The sequence below is a fragment of the Lissotriton helveticus genome, chromosome 3_2 (genome assembly GCF_964261635.1).
Source record: "Lissotriton helveticus chromosome 3_2, aLisHel1.1, whole genome shotgun sequence".
In the NCBI taxonomy this organism is placed as follows: Eukaryota; Metazoa; Chordata; class Amphibia; order Caudata; family Salamandridae; genus Lissotriton; species Lissotriton helveticus.
This window is the reverse complement of record NC_136062.1, coordinates 137004159-137023349: the sequence shown is the minus strand read 5'-3', so window position 1 is coordinate 137023349 and position 19191 is coordinate 137004159. Positions and strand designations below refer to the sequence as shown.

Sequence of the window (19191 nt, the reverse complement as noted above, 5' to 3'; positions counted from 1 at the left end):
CCAACGGGCACTACCGACCCTTACTCCGTCGGCCTCAACCTCAGGCAATGGAACGATGACTGAGCCAACACTCTCACCCGATCAAGAAACCCTCGAACAGACACACTGACAGAAAAGCCATCTGGTTCACCGCCGACCTCTAGGCATCCAAGCAGACCTGCCGTAGGCTCGAGAAGAACAGACACCAGACAGCAACACAGCCTACAAGAGTGCCATCCCAGGAGCTGGAGCAAGATCACCGCCGACCAGCTCACCACCTCCCTCAGCCAGAACCCACCTGCCAGCACACCGGACCCCAACGAAGCAGCCCGCAATTTCACGCAATGGCTGACCGCCTGCGCCGACGACCTCGCACCACTGAAGAACAGACACCAGACAGCAACACAGCCTACAAGAGTGCCCTCCCAGGAGCTGGAGCAAGATCACCGCCGACCAGCTCACCACCTCCCTCAGCCAGAACCCACCTGCCAGCACACGGGACCCCAACGAAGCAGCCCGCAATTTCACGCAATGGCTGACCGCCTGCGCCGACGACCTAGCACCACTGAAGAACCCACCCAGCAAACCCAGAAGCAAGAAGGCCCCCTGGTTCACCGACGAACTCAAGAACTCCAAGAAGACCTGCCGCACCCTCGAGAAAGCCTGGCTCCTCGACCGGACCACTGACAACATGACCGCCCTCAAACACACGACCCGCAGGCACCACCAGCTCATCCGCACCACCAACAAGAAATCACTGAAGGATCGACTGGACAACAACGCCCACGACAGCAAGGAACTCTTCAGCATCGTCAAGGAGTTCTCCAACCCCAGAACCGGCAACAACGACATCACCCCTTCACAAGATCTCTGCGACTCCCTCGCCTCGTTCTTCCACCGCAAGATTGCCGATATCCAAAACAGCTTCGGCACACCATCCTCGCACCCAACCGTCGAACCAACGCACCCCACTGCCACCCTCCGCACCTGGACCGCAGTGACCACCGAAGAGACAGCCCGCACAATGAACACCATCCACTCCGGATCTCCGACTGACCCCTGCCCCCACCACATCTTCAACAAGGCCGACTCCACCATCGCACCCCAACTCCGAGACGTCATCAACACCTCCTTCGACACCGCTACCTTCCCGGAGAGCTGGAAGCATGCCGAGCTTAGCGCCCTACTGAAGAAACCAACAGCGGACCCCACCGACCTCAAGAACTTCCGCCCCATCTCGCTCCTCCCTTTTCCTGCCAAAGTCATCGAGAAGATCGCCAACAGACAGCTGGCCGCCTTCCTCTAGACGACTGGATCCCTCGACCCCTCGCAGTCCGGTTTCAGAGCCAACTACAGCACCGAGACCGCCCTCATCGCAGCCACCGACGACATCCGAGCCCTTCTCGACAACGGGGAAACAACAGCACTCATCCTCCTGGACCTCTCCGCCGCGTTCGACACTGTCTGCCACCGCACCCTAGTCCAGCGCCTCAGCAACACCGGCATCCAAGAGAAGGCACTGAAGTGGATCATCTCGATCCTAGCTGGAAGAACACAGAGAGTCCGCCTCCCCCCGTTTCGCTCCGAGGCCACCGAAGTCATCTGCGGTGTCCCGCAAGGGTCATCACTCAGCCCCACCCTCTTCAACGTCTACATGAGACCCCTCGCAGCCATGGCACGCCGACACAACCTCAACATCATCTCCTACGCCGACGACACCCAGCTGATCCTCTCCCTCACCAGAGACCCCGACACCGCCAGAACCAGCCTCCACGAAGGGATGAAAGACGTCGCCGAGTGGATGAAGAACAGCCGCTTGAAACTGAACTCAGACAAGACGGAAGTCCTCATCCTCGGACCATCACCCTCCGCCTGGGACGACTCCTGGTTGCCCCCTGCCCTGGGCACCGCCCCCAAGCCGACGCACGCAACCTGGGCTTCATCCTGGACTCCTCCCTCTCCATGACCAGACAAGTCAACGCCGTCTCCTCTTCATGCTTTCACACCCTCCGCATGCTCCGCAAGATCTTCCGATGGATCCCGATCGAAACCAGGAAGACGGTCACCCAGGCCCTGGTCACCAGCCGGCTGGACTACGGAAACACCCTCTACGCCGGAACCACAGCCAAGCTACAGAAAAGACTACAACGCATCCAGAACGCCTCCGCTCGACTCATCCTAGACATCCCTCGACGCAGCCACATCTCTGGCCACCTGAGGAACCTGCACTGGCTCCCCGTCAACAAGAGGATCACGTTCAGGCTCCTCACCCACGCACACAAATCTCTCCACAACCTGGGCCCCAAGTACCTCAACGACCGCCTGACCTTCCACACGCCCATCCGCCAGCTACGATCCGCCAGCCTCGCCCTCGCCGCCGTACCACGCATCCGAAGAGCCACCGCCGGAGGCAGATCCTTCTCCTACCTGGCGGCCAAGACATGGAACTCCCTCCCCATCCACCTTCGGCTGACCCAAGACCACCTCGCCTTCAGGAGACAACTCAAGACCAGGCTGTTCGAGCAGTAAGCGGCCCCCTCCCTCAAGTGCCTTGAGACCCTTCCGGGTGAGCAGCGCGCTATACAAGTGACATGATTGATTGATTGATTGATTGATTGATCTGCAGACATCACCAATTCATCCGTACTACCATAAGAACCTCCTCCAAAGAGCGCATTGACAACAACACACACAACAGCAAAGAGCTCTTCAACATCGTGAAGGAACTCTCCAATCCCAACTCCAACGACATCCAAAGACCTCTGTGACTCCCTAGCTACCTTCTTCCACCGCAAGATCGCAGACATCCGGACAGCTTCAGCAACCAGGCCCCCCGACAGACCCAGACACCTCAGACTCACTGCCCTCCAGCCACATCAACATCGACCCCCTGCTTTCCTGGACCCATGTTAACGACAAAGACACCATAAAAATCATAAACACCATCCACTCCATTTCCCCATCCGACCCTTGCCCGCGCCACATCTTCAACAAAGCCAGCTCCACCATCGCACCCCATCTCTGCAAGATCATCAACAGCTCCTTCGATACCGCCACCTTCCCGGATAGCTGGAAGCACACTGAGATCAATGCCCTACTCAAGAAACCCAAATCTGACCTCAAGGACTTCAAGAACATCCGGTCCATCTCCCTCCTCCCGTTCCCAGCGAAAGTCATCGAGAAGATCATCAACATGCAACTGACCTCCTTCCTCGAAAAGGACAACATCCTGGACCCGTCCCAATCCAGATACCACAGCACCGAAACAGCCCTCACTGCCGCAACCAACGACATCAGGGCCATGATGGGCAACGGAGAAACCGCGCCCTCATCCTCCTGGACTTCTCGGCCGCCTTCGACACAGTCTGCCAACACACCCTCCGCACACGCCTCCACAAGGCAGGGATCCGTGACAAAACTCTGGACTGGACCACCTCCTTCCTCACTGGCAGAACCCAGAGAGTCCCCCTCCCCCATTACACTCTAAAGACACCAAGATCATCTGCAGCATACCCCAAGGACCGTCCCTCAGCCCGACACTCTTCAACTTCTACATGGCACCGCTCGCCAACATCGCCAGATCGCACAACCTCAACAACGTCTCATAAGCCAACGACACCCAGCTGATACTCTCCTTCACCAAGGCCCCCACCACCAAATCCAACCTCCACGAAGAAATGAAGGCCATCGCCGAATGGATGACGATCAGCCGCCTGACACTGAACTCGGACAAGAGGGAGGTCCTAATCATCGGATTCAGCCCCTCTGCCTGGGACGACTCATGGTGGCCAGCCACACTGGGAGCTGCACCGACGCCCACTAACCATGCACGCAACCTGGGAGTCATCCTGGACTACGCACTGTCAATGACTGAGCAAGTGAACGCCGCCTTCTCTTCCTGCTTCAACACCCTGCGCATGCTCCGCAAGGTCTACAGATGGATCCCCACCGGTACAAGAAGGACAGTCACCCAGGCTCTCGTCAGCAGCAGACTGGATTACGGCAACGCTCTCTACGCAGGAACATCAGCCAAACTCCAGAAGTGACTACAACGCATACAGAACGCCTCTGCACACCTCATCCTCGACATCCCCCGCCACAGCCACATCACAGCCCACCTGAAAGACCTACACTGGCTCCCCGTCAACAAGAGGATCACCTTCAAGCTCTTCACCCATGCTCACAAAGTTCTCCACAACACCGGATCCGCGTACCTTAATGAACGACTCACCTTCTACACCCCAAACCGCCACCTTCGCTCCGCTGACCTCGCCCTCGCCCCCTGCATCCGTCGAGCGACCGCTGGCGGCAGATCATTCTCCCACCTCGCCCCAAAAACCTGGAACACCCTCCCCATCCGCCTACAACAGGCCCTGGACCTGCTGGTCTTCACGAGACTCCTCAAGACCTGGCTGTTCGAGCAGTAGCAGCACCCCTGCCCCCCCCCTCACCCCCCACTCACGGCCCCTTCACCCCCCAGCGCCTTGAGAGCCTCAAGGGTGAGTTGTGCGCTCTACAAATGTACTGATTGATTGATGACAACAGGATGCAAAATATTCAACATTGGTTAGGTTTATCTCAATTACTCTTTGCTTCGATATAAGGAAATTATGCATTAATTTGCCGACCAGAGCTAATGAAAGCAGGAACCTCTGCTTTCCAAGAAATAACGTAGAATCAGGACTTTACATTCACACACAAAAACACCCAATACATGACACATGGAACTTTAACCACTTAATCATGCCTCAGATACAAGAAGGCCACACAGAAGACCAGGAACTGAAGTCAGTCATAGGCACACTGCGGCCAAGTCAAGAGAGGTGAAAGGGATTTTTTAAAATTTACTTCACTTGACCCAAGCAAACATGCACCACATCGCTCCTATACTGAGCAGCCCTTTACAAATTACCTGAAACGAGGTATTCTTCTGCAAAATGTTTAAAGATGGACACGTTTTACGCGCTGCTGAGGAATAATGTTCCCACTGTTGGCCTCCTATACCACTGAGCAGGCTTTCTGAGATACTGGGGTTCTGCTGCCCTGGGAAAGCACTGGTTGAAGAGGTATAGACTGCTAGTGCACTCAATCAATTGATCAATCAACCATTTTTAGAGTGTGGCAAATCACCAGTGAGGATCTCGAGGTGCAGAAGGTGTTGGCTGCTGTGTGGTAAGTTCTTATTCGAACTTCTAGGTCCTGAGTTATTTCCTAAATTGTTGGAGCGACGGGGCAGTCCTGAGGTGTAGGGGAAGGGGGTTCCATGTTTTGGCTGCTAGGTGCGAAAAGGAGTATCCTCCGCTGTTGGATCAGTGGCTCCCGGGGACAGGGGTTGTCTGCAAGGCAGAAGGAGGCAGAACAATGGTGCCTTGTCGGTTTGTGGAAGGTCAGATGGTTGTGGAGGTATGAAGGTCGTTCATAGTGGAGGTCTTTGTAGGCGTGGGTCAGCAACTCTAGAACTAAATGTACTCCACTAGAAGATGTAAATATTTCTAGAGATATCTAACATTGAAAAGGCACTGCTAGAGAAAGCTCACACTATTGCCTTGAGAAGGCAATGTTGTCTAGCACTAAGACACAAGACGTTAACTGCTGGAGGTAGCTCTCACTGCTGGATTTCTATATAACTAGGAAAGCGCAGCTATGAAATGCTTAACACTAACATGGTTCCTACAGCACTGAGTAGGTTGAATGAGGCTCAGAATGCCATTCTACAAAATCAGGAGCAAAAGTTTTTTGTGCCCGTTTGTGAGCTTTGCATCTTTTCTGAGTTGGGTACAAACATTGTTCTTGGTTGCAGAACTTTAGACCGTTCAATGCGGTGTCTTGGATTGGTAAAGTGGGAGCAGCCTAGAGGCATAGAGAAACATCTTGTTTTGGCCAAAAGGAGTACATGATAACTCTGGAGAATAATAAATAAATGATTAAATGGTCTTGTTTGTTGATAAGGGAACATATATGCATAGGTATCTTGACGTATCTCTTTCAAAGAAAAGCCAAAGAGAACACATCATGACTCTTAAATTACAAAGCAAAAATGCAAAATAATTATTTTGAAAGACTAGTATTGTATATGTATGACATGCTAGGATAGCCACTGCTTCTTGAGAACTAGGTAAGTGGCATATGGGTTGGGAATACTCAGCTGGACCGGTTCAGGGTTACAGCTTTAGCTTGTCTGACTATGTTGTGTTACAGCTTGAGGATACTGGTACCTATCTGCTACTAAAGTCGACCTACCCATGAGTGTATCTTACATAGCTAGGTGGCATAGATGCTACCAAGGTGGTACAAAGGAAATGGGTTTGCCTAGTAGTATGATATATATGGGTCTCTCTTGGGATGTCAGGTCCTGTGGTAAGCATGGATCAGCAACATTGAAAAAGTGGTGATTTCACTTGACACAAGCACATTTGATAGAGTGGAATGGGCATACCTAATCAAGGTCATGAAAAGAATAGGTACTGGTGCGGGATTCCAGGTAAAACTGAAAAATGAAATTACATAGAGCACGCCAACAGCAGTAAAATTGGAGAGGATGGGGAACTGGGTACACGTAACGGATCTTATCTTTCTTTCAGCCTCACTCCTGCAGAGAGAGAAGGAAACAATGGTCCCGGAGTAAATGAAACAATGAAGAGACAGTTAAAAGATATTTTTCATATTATAATAATGAGTTCAGTGGTTATGATTATTACTCTGATAATTTGGTATTGTATTATGTGTTATGTGAATGCAAAAAACCCCACCCTTTGGGAAGAAATATTACGCTTTCGCAGAGCTGGTTTTTTCCCCCCCAAAATATTTATTACGAAAAAAGGCATGTTACAAACACAACACATTTGCAGTCATGGTGGTTTATGCAATGGACAGGCTCTACCCTCTCCTAGAGCTCCTAGTACAGTTACTAGATAGTGACCATGTCATACAACATCTAGACTAACCCTGGGCGTAGTTTGTGTTGTAGCGCTACGCGTAGCTACTCAAAGTGCACTTTGCACGATATGTGTAGCTACGGGAACTGCGTAGTGCGGTAGGGAAATGCTGTTCGCACCGATTGCACAGTGCCGGATGCTTGTCCGCACTGTGCAACCATTGCAAATGAAATCTTGCACAGTGCAAGAGGTTGTTTTCTGCCGCCTGAGTAGATTTGTACTTGAGAGGCAGCTTTCTCAACGCAGACAGTAGTTTCTCATTGCGAGCTGTCACGAGCATACGCGTTCACTCGCAATGAGAAACCTGACCTCCCCGCGTTGAGATTCTCGCCGGGAGGTATATTTTCCACACTTGCGATCGGCAACTTGATGATGCTGATCCCGAACGAGGAAAAAGTCTCACCAGAATGTTGATTTTGCTCGCTCGCGGTCGCCAACTTGACGTTGACGTTGAGGAGCGCGAGCAAGCAAAAATAGCCTGGTATGCTACGCTACGTGTTTTGCACTGTGCTACGTGCAAATCGCGTAGTGCGTAGTAGCGCAAACTACGCATGCTCCAAGTTGGTCAGAGAGACCGCCATATTGTTAATGAGTTTTTTTTATAAACAATGGAGATGGCCTTCTCGGGTAGATCACCATCAAGTATCCTATCTTCAAGCGGGGAGGAGTCGGGGAGATCGCTAACTCTAGGGATAACAGCGAGCAAGGCATGCCTAATCTGAAGATATCGAAAGTATTCAGATTTAGCGAGATCGTATTCCTGTTGCAGTCGAGAAAAGGGCACCACATCTCCAGACTTCAAAAGGTCGCCAACCCTGGAAATTTCAATTAGGTCCCATTTGTCAAAGCCCTTGGACCGGATCAATCTACCTAGTTGTTCGCTGTGCCGTAGTGACGTGGCTTGCGTGAGTTTGCCCTCCCAGCCCAGACTCCTGTTACCCGCCTTCCATATAGCCACAGCGTGCCCTGTTGGGCCGGTGAGGACGGGCTGCAAGGGTCGCGCATATGTCGCACCACTGAAGCCGCCCCCCGGAAGGAGACATCGATCAATTTGGAAGGCCGGGTCGTTATTCGACCGATATGTGCACTGGTTAATCGCCGCTAAGTGCGCCGCCCAGTAATATCTCTTAATATCTGGGAGTCTTATACCCCCATCGAACCATCCAAGCATACGTTTATGAATGGCGATATGTGGTGGTCTACCTTCCCACAAGAGATCTCGAACAGCACCGTCAAGGTCTCTAAAGTACGATTCTGGGACTGGAAGTGGAGTGTTTTGTAATGCGCATAAGAATCTAGGAAGGGACAGCATCTTGAACAGGGCTGCCTGCCCTAGGAGTGTCAGCGGAAGCGACTTTCAATGGAGAAGGTCGGCTTTAAAACGCTCCAGTGGCGGTCGAAGATTTTTGTCGTAGGATCCAGGAAGGTCTTTCAAGACGCAGATCCCCAAGTATTTGAAACAGTCAGCTGCAGCCGCTAGCTGGCAGCCCCGGGGACCGAGGACCATTCACCACAGAGGACGTAGACCACCGACTTGGATGAGTTGATGGTATACCCTGAAAATCTGCCGAACACGCCAAAGATGTCCAAGACAACGTTAAGGGAGGCTGCTGGGGAGGCCAAATAGAGCATGATGTCATCTGCATATAGGAAAATGCGGTCCTCCCACCCCTGTGTCCAACGAAGGCCCCGGATAGCAGGGTCCCGACGGACCCAAGCTGCCAGGGGCTCCAGGGCAAATGCGAAGAGAGCGGTGATAAGGGACGACCCTGTCGGGTGCCCATACCAAGAGCGAAAACTAGGGATTTCTTGTTGTCGACTTCTTGTGCAAGCAGATGGCAATAGAGAAGTCGCACCCAGTCGTTGAACTCCGACCCAAACCCCAATTTGTGGAGTGCAGGAAACAAATAGGGCCATTCGATGGTGTCAAAAGCAGATGCGGCATCCAGGGACACCACAACCGCATCCTCCCGAATCGTGGGCACCCTGCCGAAAACCCCGTGAAGCCTGCGCAGATTAAGAAAGGTATTTCTCGCTGGCATAAATCCCGACTGATCCGGATGGACCAGGCGTGGGAGGATCCTGAGCAATTTAGTGGCAAGGATCTGCGCCAGGATTTCCGCTTCAGAGTTGAGCAATGAGATGGGTCTATAAGATAAACATTTGTTAGCGGTTTACCCGCTTTGGGGATGACGACTATGTTGGCCAGCCGCTGATCATCATTGTGATACCCCTTTCTTTATTGGCACAAAACATGGCGACCAGGTACGGCGTGCTCTTGCTCGCCATGATCTTGAACATTTCTATGGGTATGCCATTAGGACCCGATGCCTTCCCTCCCCGCCGATCGTGGATGGCCTTTTCCACCTCCTCCACCGCGATCTCAAGATCCAAGTCAGAGCGTTCCTCCTCAGTAAGGAGTGGCAGCGAGAGATCATGGAGAAGAGAAGCGGCGTCTTCCTCAGAATGCATTGTGCGAGACGTGTAAAGTGCCTGGTAATAGTGGCCGCACGCATCCGCTATGTCTTGGGCATAGTGAGAAGATGAGGCGAGTCGATCTCCAACTCCACCACAACCCGCTGGGTCCTGTCCCTGCGGTCCAACCAGGCCAGCAGTTTGCCCGCCTTGTCTCCCACATAATAGAGCTTACTGAATGTGGCCCGACGGTATGTTTTAGCGGCCTCGGAGGCCAAGTTGGAAAACTCCTTGACTTTTATGCGAAGTTTCTGACGAACTTCTGCTGACTCGTTGGTTCAAACTGCGCCTTCCAAGTCGAGGATCTCCTCCTCCAAGCGAGTCATATCGGTCTCTTGTTCCTTACGTTCAAGGGGCAGCTACCTGCCAACCGAGCACCCGTCTAGGCAACTAACAACTAGTGCATACATAGAACGAAGAATGAGATCGATTGGAAGAAGCAAATAAACCCCCCGGAAACATTGTGGGGACACTACAAAGAGGTCAAGGATCAATAAGGAAAGTCACTTGAAGTCTGTTGTGGAGAAGTACCCAACAAGGCCCAGTCTCAGCCCGAAGACATGAACAACACCATAGGAGATGAGGGCAAAATTATGTTCTATCCGTGGAAACAGGAGCGACCCCACCATACCTAGAGAAACCCACATACAGAGCGGTTACTCCGGCCCACCAGTCACTGCCTCCTGCTCTTCAGGCGGGGTACTTCTGCCGGATGTGTTTGTGCACTCCTGCCCCTCGGGCCAGCTGTATGCCAGCCTCTTCAGGGTTGGTGAAAACCAATCCTTCTCCTCAGATTTCACCCTCAGCTTGGCGTGGAAGAGCATGGCATACTTCAGTTCCCGCTCACGAAACGCCTTTTTCACATCCAGGAAACTGCGGCGTTGACGCTGCACCTTGAGGGTGAAGTCCGGGAAGAAGGTGTTGCAGCTGTTCTGTATTGACTGGGCACATTGCAGGATGACAACCCGGTACCGAAATTTGAATATCCTAGCCAGCAAGGGCCGTGGGGGGAGGGTGGCCCTGGCCTCGGCTGGCCGCCCGGCACGCGGTGAGCCCTTTTAACAGAAAATAAATTAGAAAGGCCAGTTGGCTTCAGGTAGGTCGAGATCAGTTCTTCCACAAAGAGGTCCGCTGATGGCCCCTCGGCCTGCTCTGGCACCTCAAGTATATGAATATTACTGCGCCTGGAGCGCCCCTCATAATCGTCCAGCTGCGCCTACAGTTTTGCGGCATGGGCCTGCATGGCCTCCATCTTGTTTTGCAGCTCAGAAGTGTCCTCGATCAGGAAACTGGTCTTTACCTCAACGTCTTTCAACAGTGAGTTCATAGAGCGCATGTCTGCCCATATAAGGGCCACCTCCGAGGTGTTGTTATGGCCTCCATAATGTCCTGCAGCGTAGGCTCCTTCTTCCTGCCGGATTGCGGCTTTTCAGGTGTAGCGGGTCCCTCCTTCATGCTTGTGTCGGGTCCACCATCCCACGCATACTTAGTCAACTTGGCCTGCACCGCTGCTTTAGAACTGCAACCTCCCGCCATGGCTCGGGAGACGTGAAGGACGAAAAGCACAGGACAACGGACCGGCCTGCGCAGGCGGAGCGCAGCCTGGCTTGTCCCCGGTACCGCAGCAGGCCAGTCCTGATGGCGCAATGGAGTCAGGGAGTGTCGGCACAAAGGCACCGACAGAGCACCCAGGCACCCCCTGCCCGAGCTCTAGTTCGGCATCGTCAGCAAAGCGCACCTCCTTCAGGGCCCAAGACCAGCTGGGCCTGACAATTCCACGCAGCCCCCATCGATGAGAGGGCCCAACACCCCAACAGTATCCGGCTGCTAAAGGTGGCTGTCACACGTTGGAGTCTCCCCCCTGCAGTCACGCAAAGTGGGTAAAATCACCCCAGAGACCCCACAGACAACTAGGGACCGCACCCAGCCCCTGCAGCGTCGAAGATGGCCAGGTGGAGGGACCAGCAGCGCCATGCGGAGGGGGGGGACTCACTGGAAGTTCACAAGGGAAGCCACGCCACAGAGGCAGAGTCACTCCTTGTCAAGCCGCGTTGAGGAGAGGTTGAGGCCGCACCGCCTCCATGCAAAACAAATGGCGCCCAAGCACTGTCCAGGCCAGGCGAGGGACACCAGGATCGTCACTCACCGGCGTCGCTGATGGGGGCAGGCAGGGCCTCTCCACTGCCGGCGGTGAGCAATCTGTCCGGCCGATTACAGGATTTCGCCGTTCTTATGTCTCGAGGTGCGCCGCCACAGCTGCAAGCGCCTGAACACACTTTCCACCAGGCCCCAGGAGCGTCACGTGACCCACGGAGCCCCGCAGGACGTCCAAAGCAAGGCTGCAGGCCATGGCACTGCATAGGCTGCGTCCTCAGAGAGGCGGTGCTTCCACAGGCCAAATGCGCCGCCGGTCAGATCGCCGCGATCTCGGAACGGAAAGACACGGGAATAGTCTCTTTAGGTCCCCAGCATCTTTCGCTGCATTCCGGTGGCTCACTGCACCAGTCGCCGGATCAGTATGTGACAGATATTTATGAAAACGGGTGCGCTCGGATGAGCCGCATCAAGAACGGCCATTACCTCCGGCAGTTGGCCACCCCCCCTCGCAGAACTGTTTTTAATGAAACAGATATAAATCCTTTGCATAATTCTTTATTTGATAATATGTGGTATACAGATATGCATAATATAGATACCAATACACAAAATGATAGTTGTTATGTATGTTCTCTTATTCCCCATGCCATAGAAACATCACCTTTAGTGTATCCTAAGGAAGTGCTTGTTAATATTACAAACAGCTTATTGCACCTTTTCTTGTGCAGGATAAAAGCCCAATTACAGCACACTCATCTTGGTCCACTGACCACCCGAGTTACTACAACTAGATTTAATACAAGCCCTGAAGTTTTACAAATTCTGACAGCTAAAACGGAGATAATGAAAGAGATATAGTTATGCAAATTGGGAGGAAGCGGTATTGGAACAAGCTATTCTAGGGAGATCTAATCCATCATCCACCTGTAGTAATTATTCTGCCAAACCGCTGCCCCCAGATTGTGCAGCCAGGCCAGTATAAAATATTGAAGCAACAGTATTTGCTAATAATTGTTTACTGGAGCTAGGCTCACATGTAGGGCCTTATCTTTATGGAATGGCACAGAAACAAATAATCCTCTGAGATTTGAAGATGTAAAAGGAACATGTCAGCAGTTATGGGATGAAAACAGACAGATATACATAGACTGGAACTAAACGTCATCCTAAACTAGCTGTGAAACTAATGAGATTCTCTCTTTGCTTTCAGGGAAATGGAATTGTTAAAGTGGGATGGAATGTCACCCGTCTATACAATGCCGATATGCAGGGCAGTACCTTGAGCCTTATGGTTTTATTCTGGCAGTGTGGCGACTATATACAATCAACTACCCCCAAACAGGAGTTGACTCTGCACACCCCATCTATGGTTATACCAGCAAAAGGAATAAAAGATTTGCCTTCGCATTCTATGAGTAGAGCATCAACTTTGCTGCATCATCACAAAAGAAAAAGAATGGTTTTTGAATACTTTGGAACGTCAGTGTGGCAGGATGTGCCCAAAGAGTAAAGGCTGTTCAATGATGCACAAACATTTTTCGGAGTTTGTTACCCATGTGTCAAGCAAAACTAATTGCTCGCTGGGTGCAAATAACCCAGTGGGAATTGATGAAAACTATAAATGTGACTGATGATGGCTTTAGTGATGTTATATTCCCTATAGGTACCCTATATAGGCGCAGGTAACATAGCAACCTTTCACCTATATTCTTCCCTACATTACATACATAACGGTTCTTAGGGACTGACCTTTTACCTAGATACAACACTGCATTCAGAACGCGGGTTTTTCCCTAGTTCGAGTCTCATACATTATACATGAGGTTTCTTGGAATCTCAGCAGGACTACCATCTCCTGTATAATATCTCTGTATAAAATTCAGGCCCATCGTCATCCTTTAGGATGACACAGTAACACAGCAACATAGGACCCTGGGGAGACCTATGGGTATATATACATCAAATCTTGCTTAGGAAGACAGTGGAGACCGTGACTTCCCGGCTCACACACTGACCAGAGAAGCTGAGGTTCCTTCATGCAGGCACTCCAAATTCGCAGTGGTCTAACATCCCTCGCGGGGTGTCCAACTCGAGACCAGGACGGGGTCTCTCATTCTCAGGTAATGGGGTTGACTAGATCCTTAGAGGGATTCTTAGCATAACACGTACATAAATGCTAGGTCCAAGTGCGGTCGATTTTTAAGGTTTTTTTTCCTCCTGCACAATGTGCTTCTGGGAACCTTCGTGACTTGGATATTTTGCAGGAAACTCAGAGCAGCAGAGGATGTTCCAAACTTAGATTTGCATAGATGGCGTGATTGCTAGACTCATGAAAACAGGAAATCTGCACTCTGAGGAAGTGTGTGATTATGAAATAGACTGGGTAGGAAAGAACAGAAAAGCGCAAAGATTTTCTATTGTTACTATTGTATTGGAGTTATGGCTGTTAGCCAAAAATACTATTATAAGAATAGACTCGAAGTGTGTGTAATTTGAGACTGACTTGTGCTTCTTTCATGGTAAGGTCACTCTCCCAGCTGTTTTATTTTGTGCATATGCAATAAACGTGCTTGTCCTCCCTTTGTTGCAGTTGTGGTGAATAATGATTTTAGCTAAATAAATGATTTTTCTCGAGAGACAAGGAAGATGGTGCAGTAGTAATGCAGATTACTGATAAGGAATCAGTCTATTTTAGTAAATTTTGCGTGAGGTCAAGCTACTTAAAGCACCGTTCAGATCTTCCCAGACTGGTTGGTAACATATCACTCAGAATTTGTACAATGCACACTTTTCATCAACAAGTTAACATGGAAAACCTCAATGCCACAACAATTATTACTTTCTTTTCGATTAATGTCACTGCCTAATGAATAATTGTTCTGGTCATGCACATATCTTGAAATTTGGTACAGAAGCACTGAATATGGTATACCCTTTCTCCTTACCAAGAGGTATTTGGTGCTGTTTGACATACGCTTCCATATCAAATGCTCCTCCTACAGCAGAACTGAGAAACGTGCCATGTCCAATCCTGTCTGGTGGAATACTAAGGAGAAGTTCGGTCTCTGCATTCTGGTCTGGGATCTAAACTCGAATGAAGGAAATGGATATCACCAGAGACAAAAATGTGTCAATTAATAGTTGAACACATAAACATTTTCTAGCAGCACTGCATGTTAGTTAGACCCTCAGTAATAGCTAATGTTGAAAAATTAGCTCGTAGCTTTTACCTGCCGCTGTGTGTTTGTCCATCCCCTGTTTCCATTTCCATTTCTCCCCACTCCCAACACATATGTTTGAAGAACTTAAACTAAGAGGCTACCTCAGAAATGTGCAGGGCAAGTCGAAGACCACATCTTCGGGCTTCTGCAAGAATGTCCATGTAGTCTCTGCCATGCCCTACCTTTAAAAAGAGAATGCAGAATTAATCGTAGTCTCTGCCAAATAATAACAAGCTGCTGGATACAGACATAACCTGCTTTTACCATAGAAATAATAACTTATTAGCTGCTATTTGTCTTTGTACTACAATAACACATGTGATTGCTTTACTAAACACTAGAACAATACTGTAAGCAAGATGTCCCAGAGAGTTAAACTTCCACCTTTCCTTGTTCCAATACAATTAAAGTGAGTACCACTAAACTGAACAATAGTAACACATTTTAAATACAGCACTTAGAGGCCACAATAATGTGGCATGAAGCATTAGGTAAATAATAAGTTATCATAATTATTAGAATTATTAGCCTAAAACTTGTCCTTACTTGAGTGCTAGATGTTCTACCTGGCATCTGTGCTATGTTACTGAGAAATGTACTTTATTGCTGCATTTACTCTAATCGTTTCATTGTCATTATAGGCCTGAACGTGTATTTGCAGAACACATACAGTTATGCAGAATGAAAGACCAAATTATATTGATTATATATCGGGAAAATTTAAATTAAGACATCATTATCAAGCTGTTTCTTTTTTACTTCTCAGTCCACAAAACTGCACCGTTTCCTAGTTCCTCGTTCACATGACATCTAATAAAACAGTGGGTATCTTACTGTAGGATCACCACTGAGATCCAGTCCAAGTACAATTCCGTCAGAGGAAAGAAAGAATTCTTCTGCCAGCTTAACCGTATCTTTTGCAAATTCAGGACCACCTCTTCTATCGATTGCTAACAAAAACCTACAATGCATAAGAGTTCAGAAAAAATCATATTCATAGAAACATATCAAGAAACACCAAAAATCTGGGACAAACTTCCAACAGTTGAAAGTAAACTTTAGATTTAAGTGGAAATTGATATACAAATTGTGTTTATAATCGTACTCCTCAAAACGTTCCCTTAGCACAATGCATTTGAAGAGACTTCAAATTATAAGTTCCATCCATTTCAATGACCATTTTCATGCTACCATATAAAAGGATTGACAGGAATATGGTCCAAAGTAAGTACCAGTGGCTCTGATTAATTTAAGCATTTCACCAATACCCTTTTTGTTTACCTTAATCCAAGAATGGCATTGTGGTTACTGTGCAGACGAATCAAGCCACACCTCACTGATGAGTGGCCCAGCAGCATGAAACAGTTCTAGGGTTGCTTGTTGGAAGAAGATATGAGATGTGGCTGCAGGAAAGTTCTGTGGTGGTGTTTGAAGAGAAATTTAACAAGACAGGAAGGGGTGGGGGGGGGGGGGGCAGTCTGGAAAAGAGTAAAAACGGTATGGCTTAAGGGTGTTACATGGAAGGTGCACCACAGAAAAATTACTGATTGTAGGTTTTAACCCCTTGCAGGCCGTCCGACGCTGCGGTACTCGTGTGCATGCCGTCCGATCTGCGCACGCGTGCAATTTTGCCGCACCGCAGCAAAATTCCGGCCGCATGCAAGGGGTTAATGTTATGGCCAAATAAAGCTGGTATTTTTTTTTTTGATTGTTTGTATACGAGAGTGAGTTATTTGGGACTGCTGTACATGACTCTCATATTATGTTCATGTAACAGAACCATCACTGCTCATTTATGTGCCAACCGTCATTTTAAAAAATATATCTTGTGAACAGGCTAAGTTCTTGATTATTCTAAGTCTAAGTCAGAACTGTAACTGAACTTTCCACTTTGCTTAGACAGAGCGGCACCTCAGTTGTAAACGGCAGTACAAAATTATTTTCTCTCCCATATGTCCTTAACCCTCTCCAGAAAGATCTATAATTTGTAGGAAAATGTGGCGGTCAGCATTCTTGCATACTTTTTCTTAAGGAGAAGAGCAATGAACTCTGCCTGTTCATTGGATAATACTTTAAATGAAGGACCCATTTAAAAGGCAATGCAAACACATGTTAGGTTTTCCAAAAAACTCAAACCAATTCAATCCAAATCGGAAAAAAAAGCATCCCAAAAACGTCTCTCTGGACAGACTGACAATTGCCCCAAATTATATACCATTTCTAATATCAGTAACAATATGTGGAGTAGGTCAACTTGCCTGATCACTAGCATGCAACTTGCCTGATCACTAGCATGAAACCTGAAGATTTTCGGTCTTTCCTTCACTAACGGATTGTTCAACACTGACAGCCATAACTACACAGACACAAACGGTACCTATTTACCACCCGGTGTTATAATCATGCGCTCAGGAAATACAGCCCCTACGATGCACAGTAATGAGAAAACTACATGTCACAAGATTGACAGATGCTGGTTGAGGCAGACCCAAATGAGACTCAATGATGGGCTAGGGAAGACCAGCTTCTTGCTGTGAGCTCGTAAGCTCTAAATGTGGTCAATGTGTCTGAAGACAGTCAGTGCTTAAATCATTGTTTGGGGTATACGTCTCACAGATCTACACTGCAGCTGTGAAGGAAGTGCGTTGCTGAGTGCTTGTGAGAATTGCTGATGCTTTCTATCACCTGTCCTAGCACTGCTAAGTCTGTTTGCTTGTTGTTCCAGCATGCCTTATACAAGACCAATATATACATATGGGGAGTGCGTAAAGACACACTCCACTCCCAGGTGCACTGCTAATTAGGATTCCAAATCCAACGTCAGTTTCAACCATTTCAACTTTTTTTCAATTTTTTCAATTTAATCTTTTTCTTCATTTCTTTTTACGTTATGTTCTTGTTTGACCAATCCACACGAATGTTCATACTGTATTTTGGCAACTTCTCATATTTACATGTGTCCATCCGGACCTCTCGTGCAAATAAGATCCAAGTACATCAAATTGTTCAGAGTAGCAGTCTTTTATTTCATTTTAACACCCAATGCATTTCGGGCTGCAGTTCAGCCCTTCGTCAGGGGTAGCTGGAAGTGAATAATTACAAGCAATGTTTTAATTATGAGTAGTAACATTATTAATTGTAACTGTTTTTTTCAAAAAAATTGTAACTGTTTCTTTTAAAAAAATTGTAACTGTTTCTTTAAAAAAGCAACATCTTAACAATTCATTTATGCCACGAGCAATCTTATTCCAAGTGTTATTATATACGACATATCTCAGTGCTATACAAACGTAACAAACGCATCCTTATGGCAATCTATGCGACATACTAAACTTCCGTTATCTTAGGGAGTCCGTTCTACTCGACTTCGGAGGGGGTTTTTTTTAAGCATTATCACCATTTGTTTGCCATCGCGAAAGTAACCCCGCTTACGAACAGTTATTATCAAATGTTGCTTTAACACATTTGTACGCTTATCGTAAACTGCGGTATTTGAGTCTTTCTTACATGCTAATGCAGTGCTTATTAAACTTTTGGGCTCTTGCTGCATTTTAACGTTACAACATCACCGTGCTTGTGCCCGTCATACCTGCTATGTTAGTCGCTTCATTCCACCCGCGCTGCGCGTTGCAGGAAAAAGAATCTCTCACACGCGATAACATTCACTTTTTATGGCTACATCCTGCTCCGCCCATCATCTCCCCATTTTTCGCGCGTATTCTGCTAGAACCAATAACTACATGTCCCACAGTGCAATATAATCCTAATTAGCAGTGCACCTGGGAGTGGAGTGTGTCTTTACGCACTCCCCATATGTATATACTTTGAAGTAGTGCACTCGGGCTGGCACATCCCAGGGACGCACGCATCTGGTCGAAATTGCTAGCAAAATAAATGGAATGAAACGGAAGAACATGGAGTGCGAACCACCTAATAATGTTATACAAGACCAAAGCATCTATAGGAAAGAGAATGTTCTATTTGGGACTTTCTTTATCTCGTGGAGGTATTTTCGTTGAAAGCTATGTTCCAGTTTTTGAACCGGTGTACTCCAAAGGCAGACCGGCCTCTTGGGCAGTAGGCGTGTTATCCATTTTCAGAGACTGCGCTTTCATAATGCTACCATAGCCCTTGTAGAGCAACCATGTTGGCAATTTTTTGAAAGTGTACATTCCAAGTGCTGGCCCGGCCTCTTGTGCTGCAACAAAGTTATTTATTTTTTAAGACTGATCTGCATTGTGGCCGAAAGAAAAGGTTATTAGTTCTAGCACTTAGAACAGGCACATTATAAGATGCGCTTGAATATGGTCAGCCTCTCTTATTATTACAAGTGTGGTAAAGGAGATCTTGTGCTGAATTTGTTCCTTCTATAGTAGGCTTCCTCCACATATGTAAACTGAACAAATGTGTCTACTTGTTTTGTAGCCGAGTGTTTGTTTTTGAGACTGTGTGCATTTTGCAATGAATGTCCTCTTCAAGAAGCC

The 19191-nt window shown here is 48.4% G+C and overlaps 1 protein-coding gene across 1 annotated transcript in view; it reads right to left on the bottom strand.

Moving 5' to 3' along the window:
- Window positions 1–19191, bottom strand: part of MAPDA (N6-Methyl-AMP deaminase) — a 173548-nt gene that overhangs the window by 44352 nt on the left and 110005 nt on the right. The window contains exons 6-8 of the mRNA XM_078684933.1: window positions 15542–15668; window positions 14809–14889; window positions 14432–14570 (exon numbers count right to left, since the gene is read on the bottom strand). Of these exons, the coding sequence (XP_078541059.1) occupies window positions 14432–14570; window positions 14809–14889; window positions 15542–15668 (347 nt within the window). The remainder of the gene's footprint in view (window positions 1–14431; window positions 14571–14808; window positions 14890–15541; window positions 15669–19191) is intronic.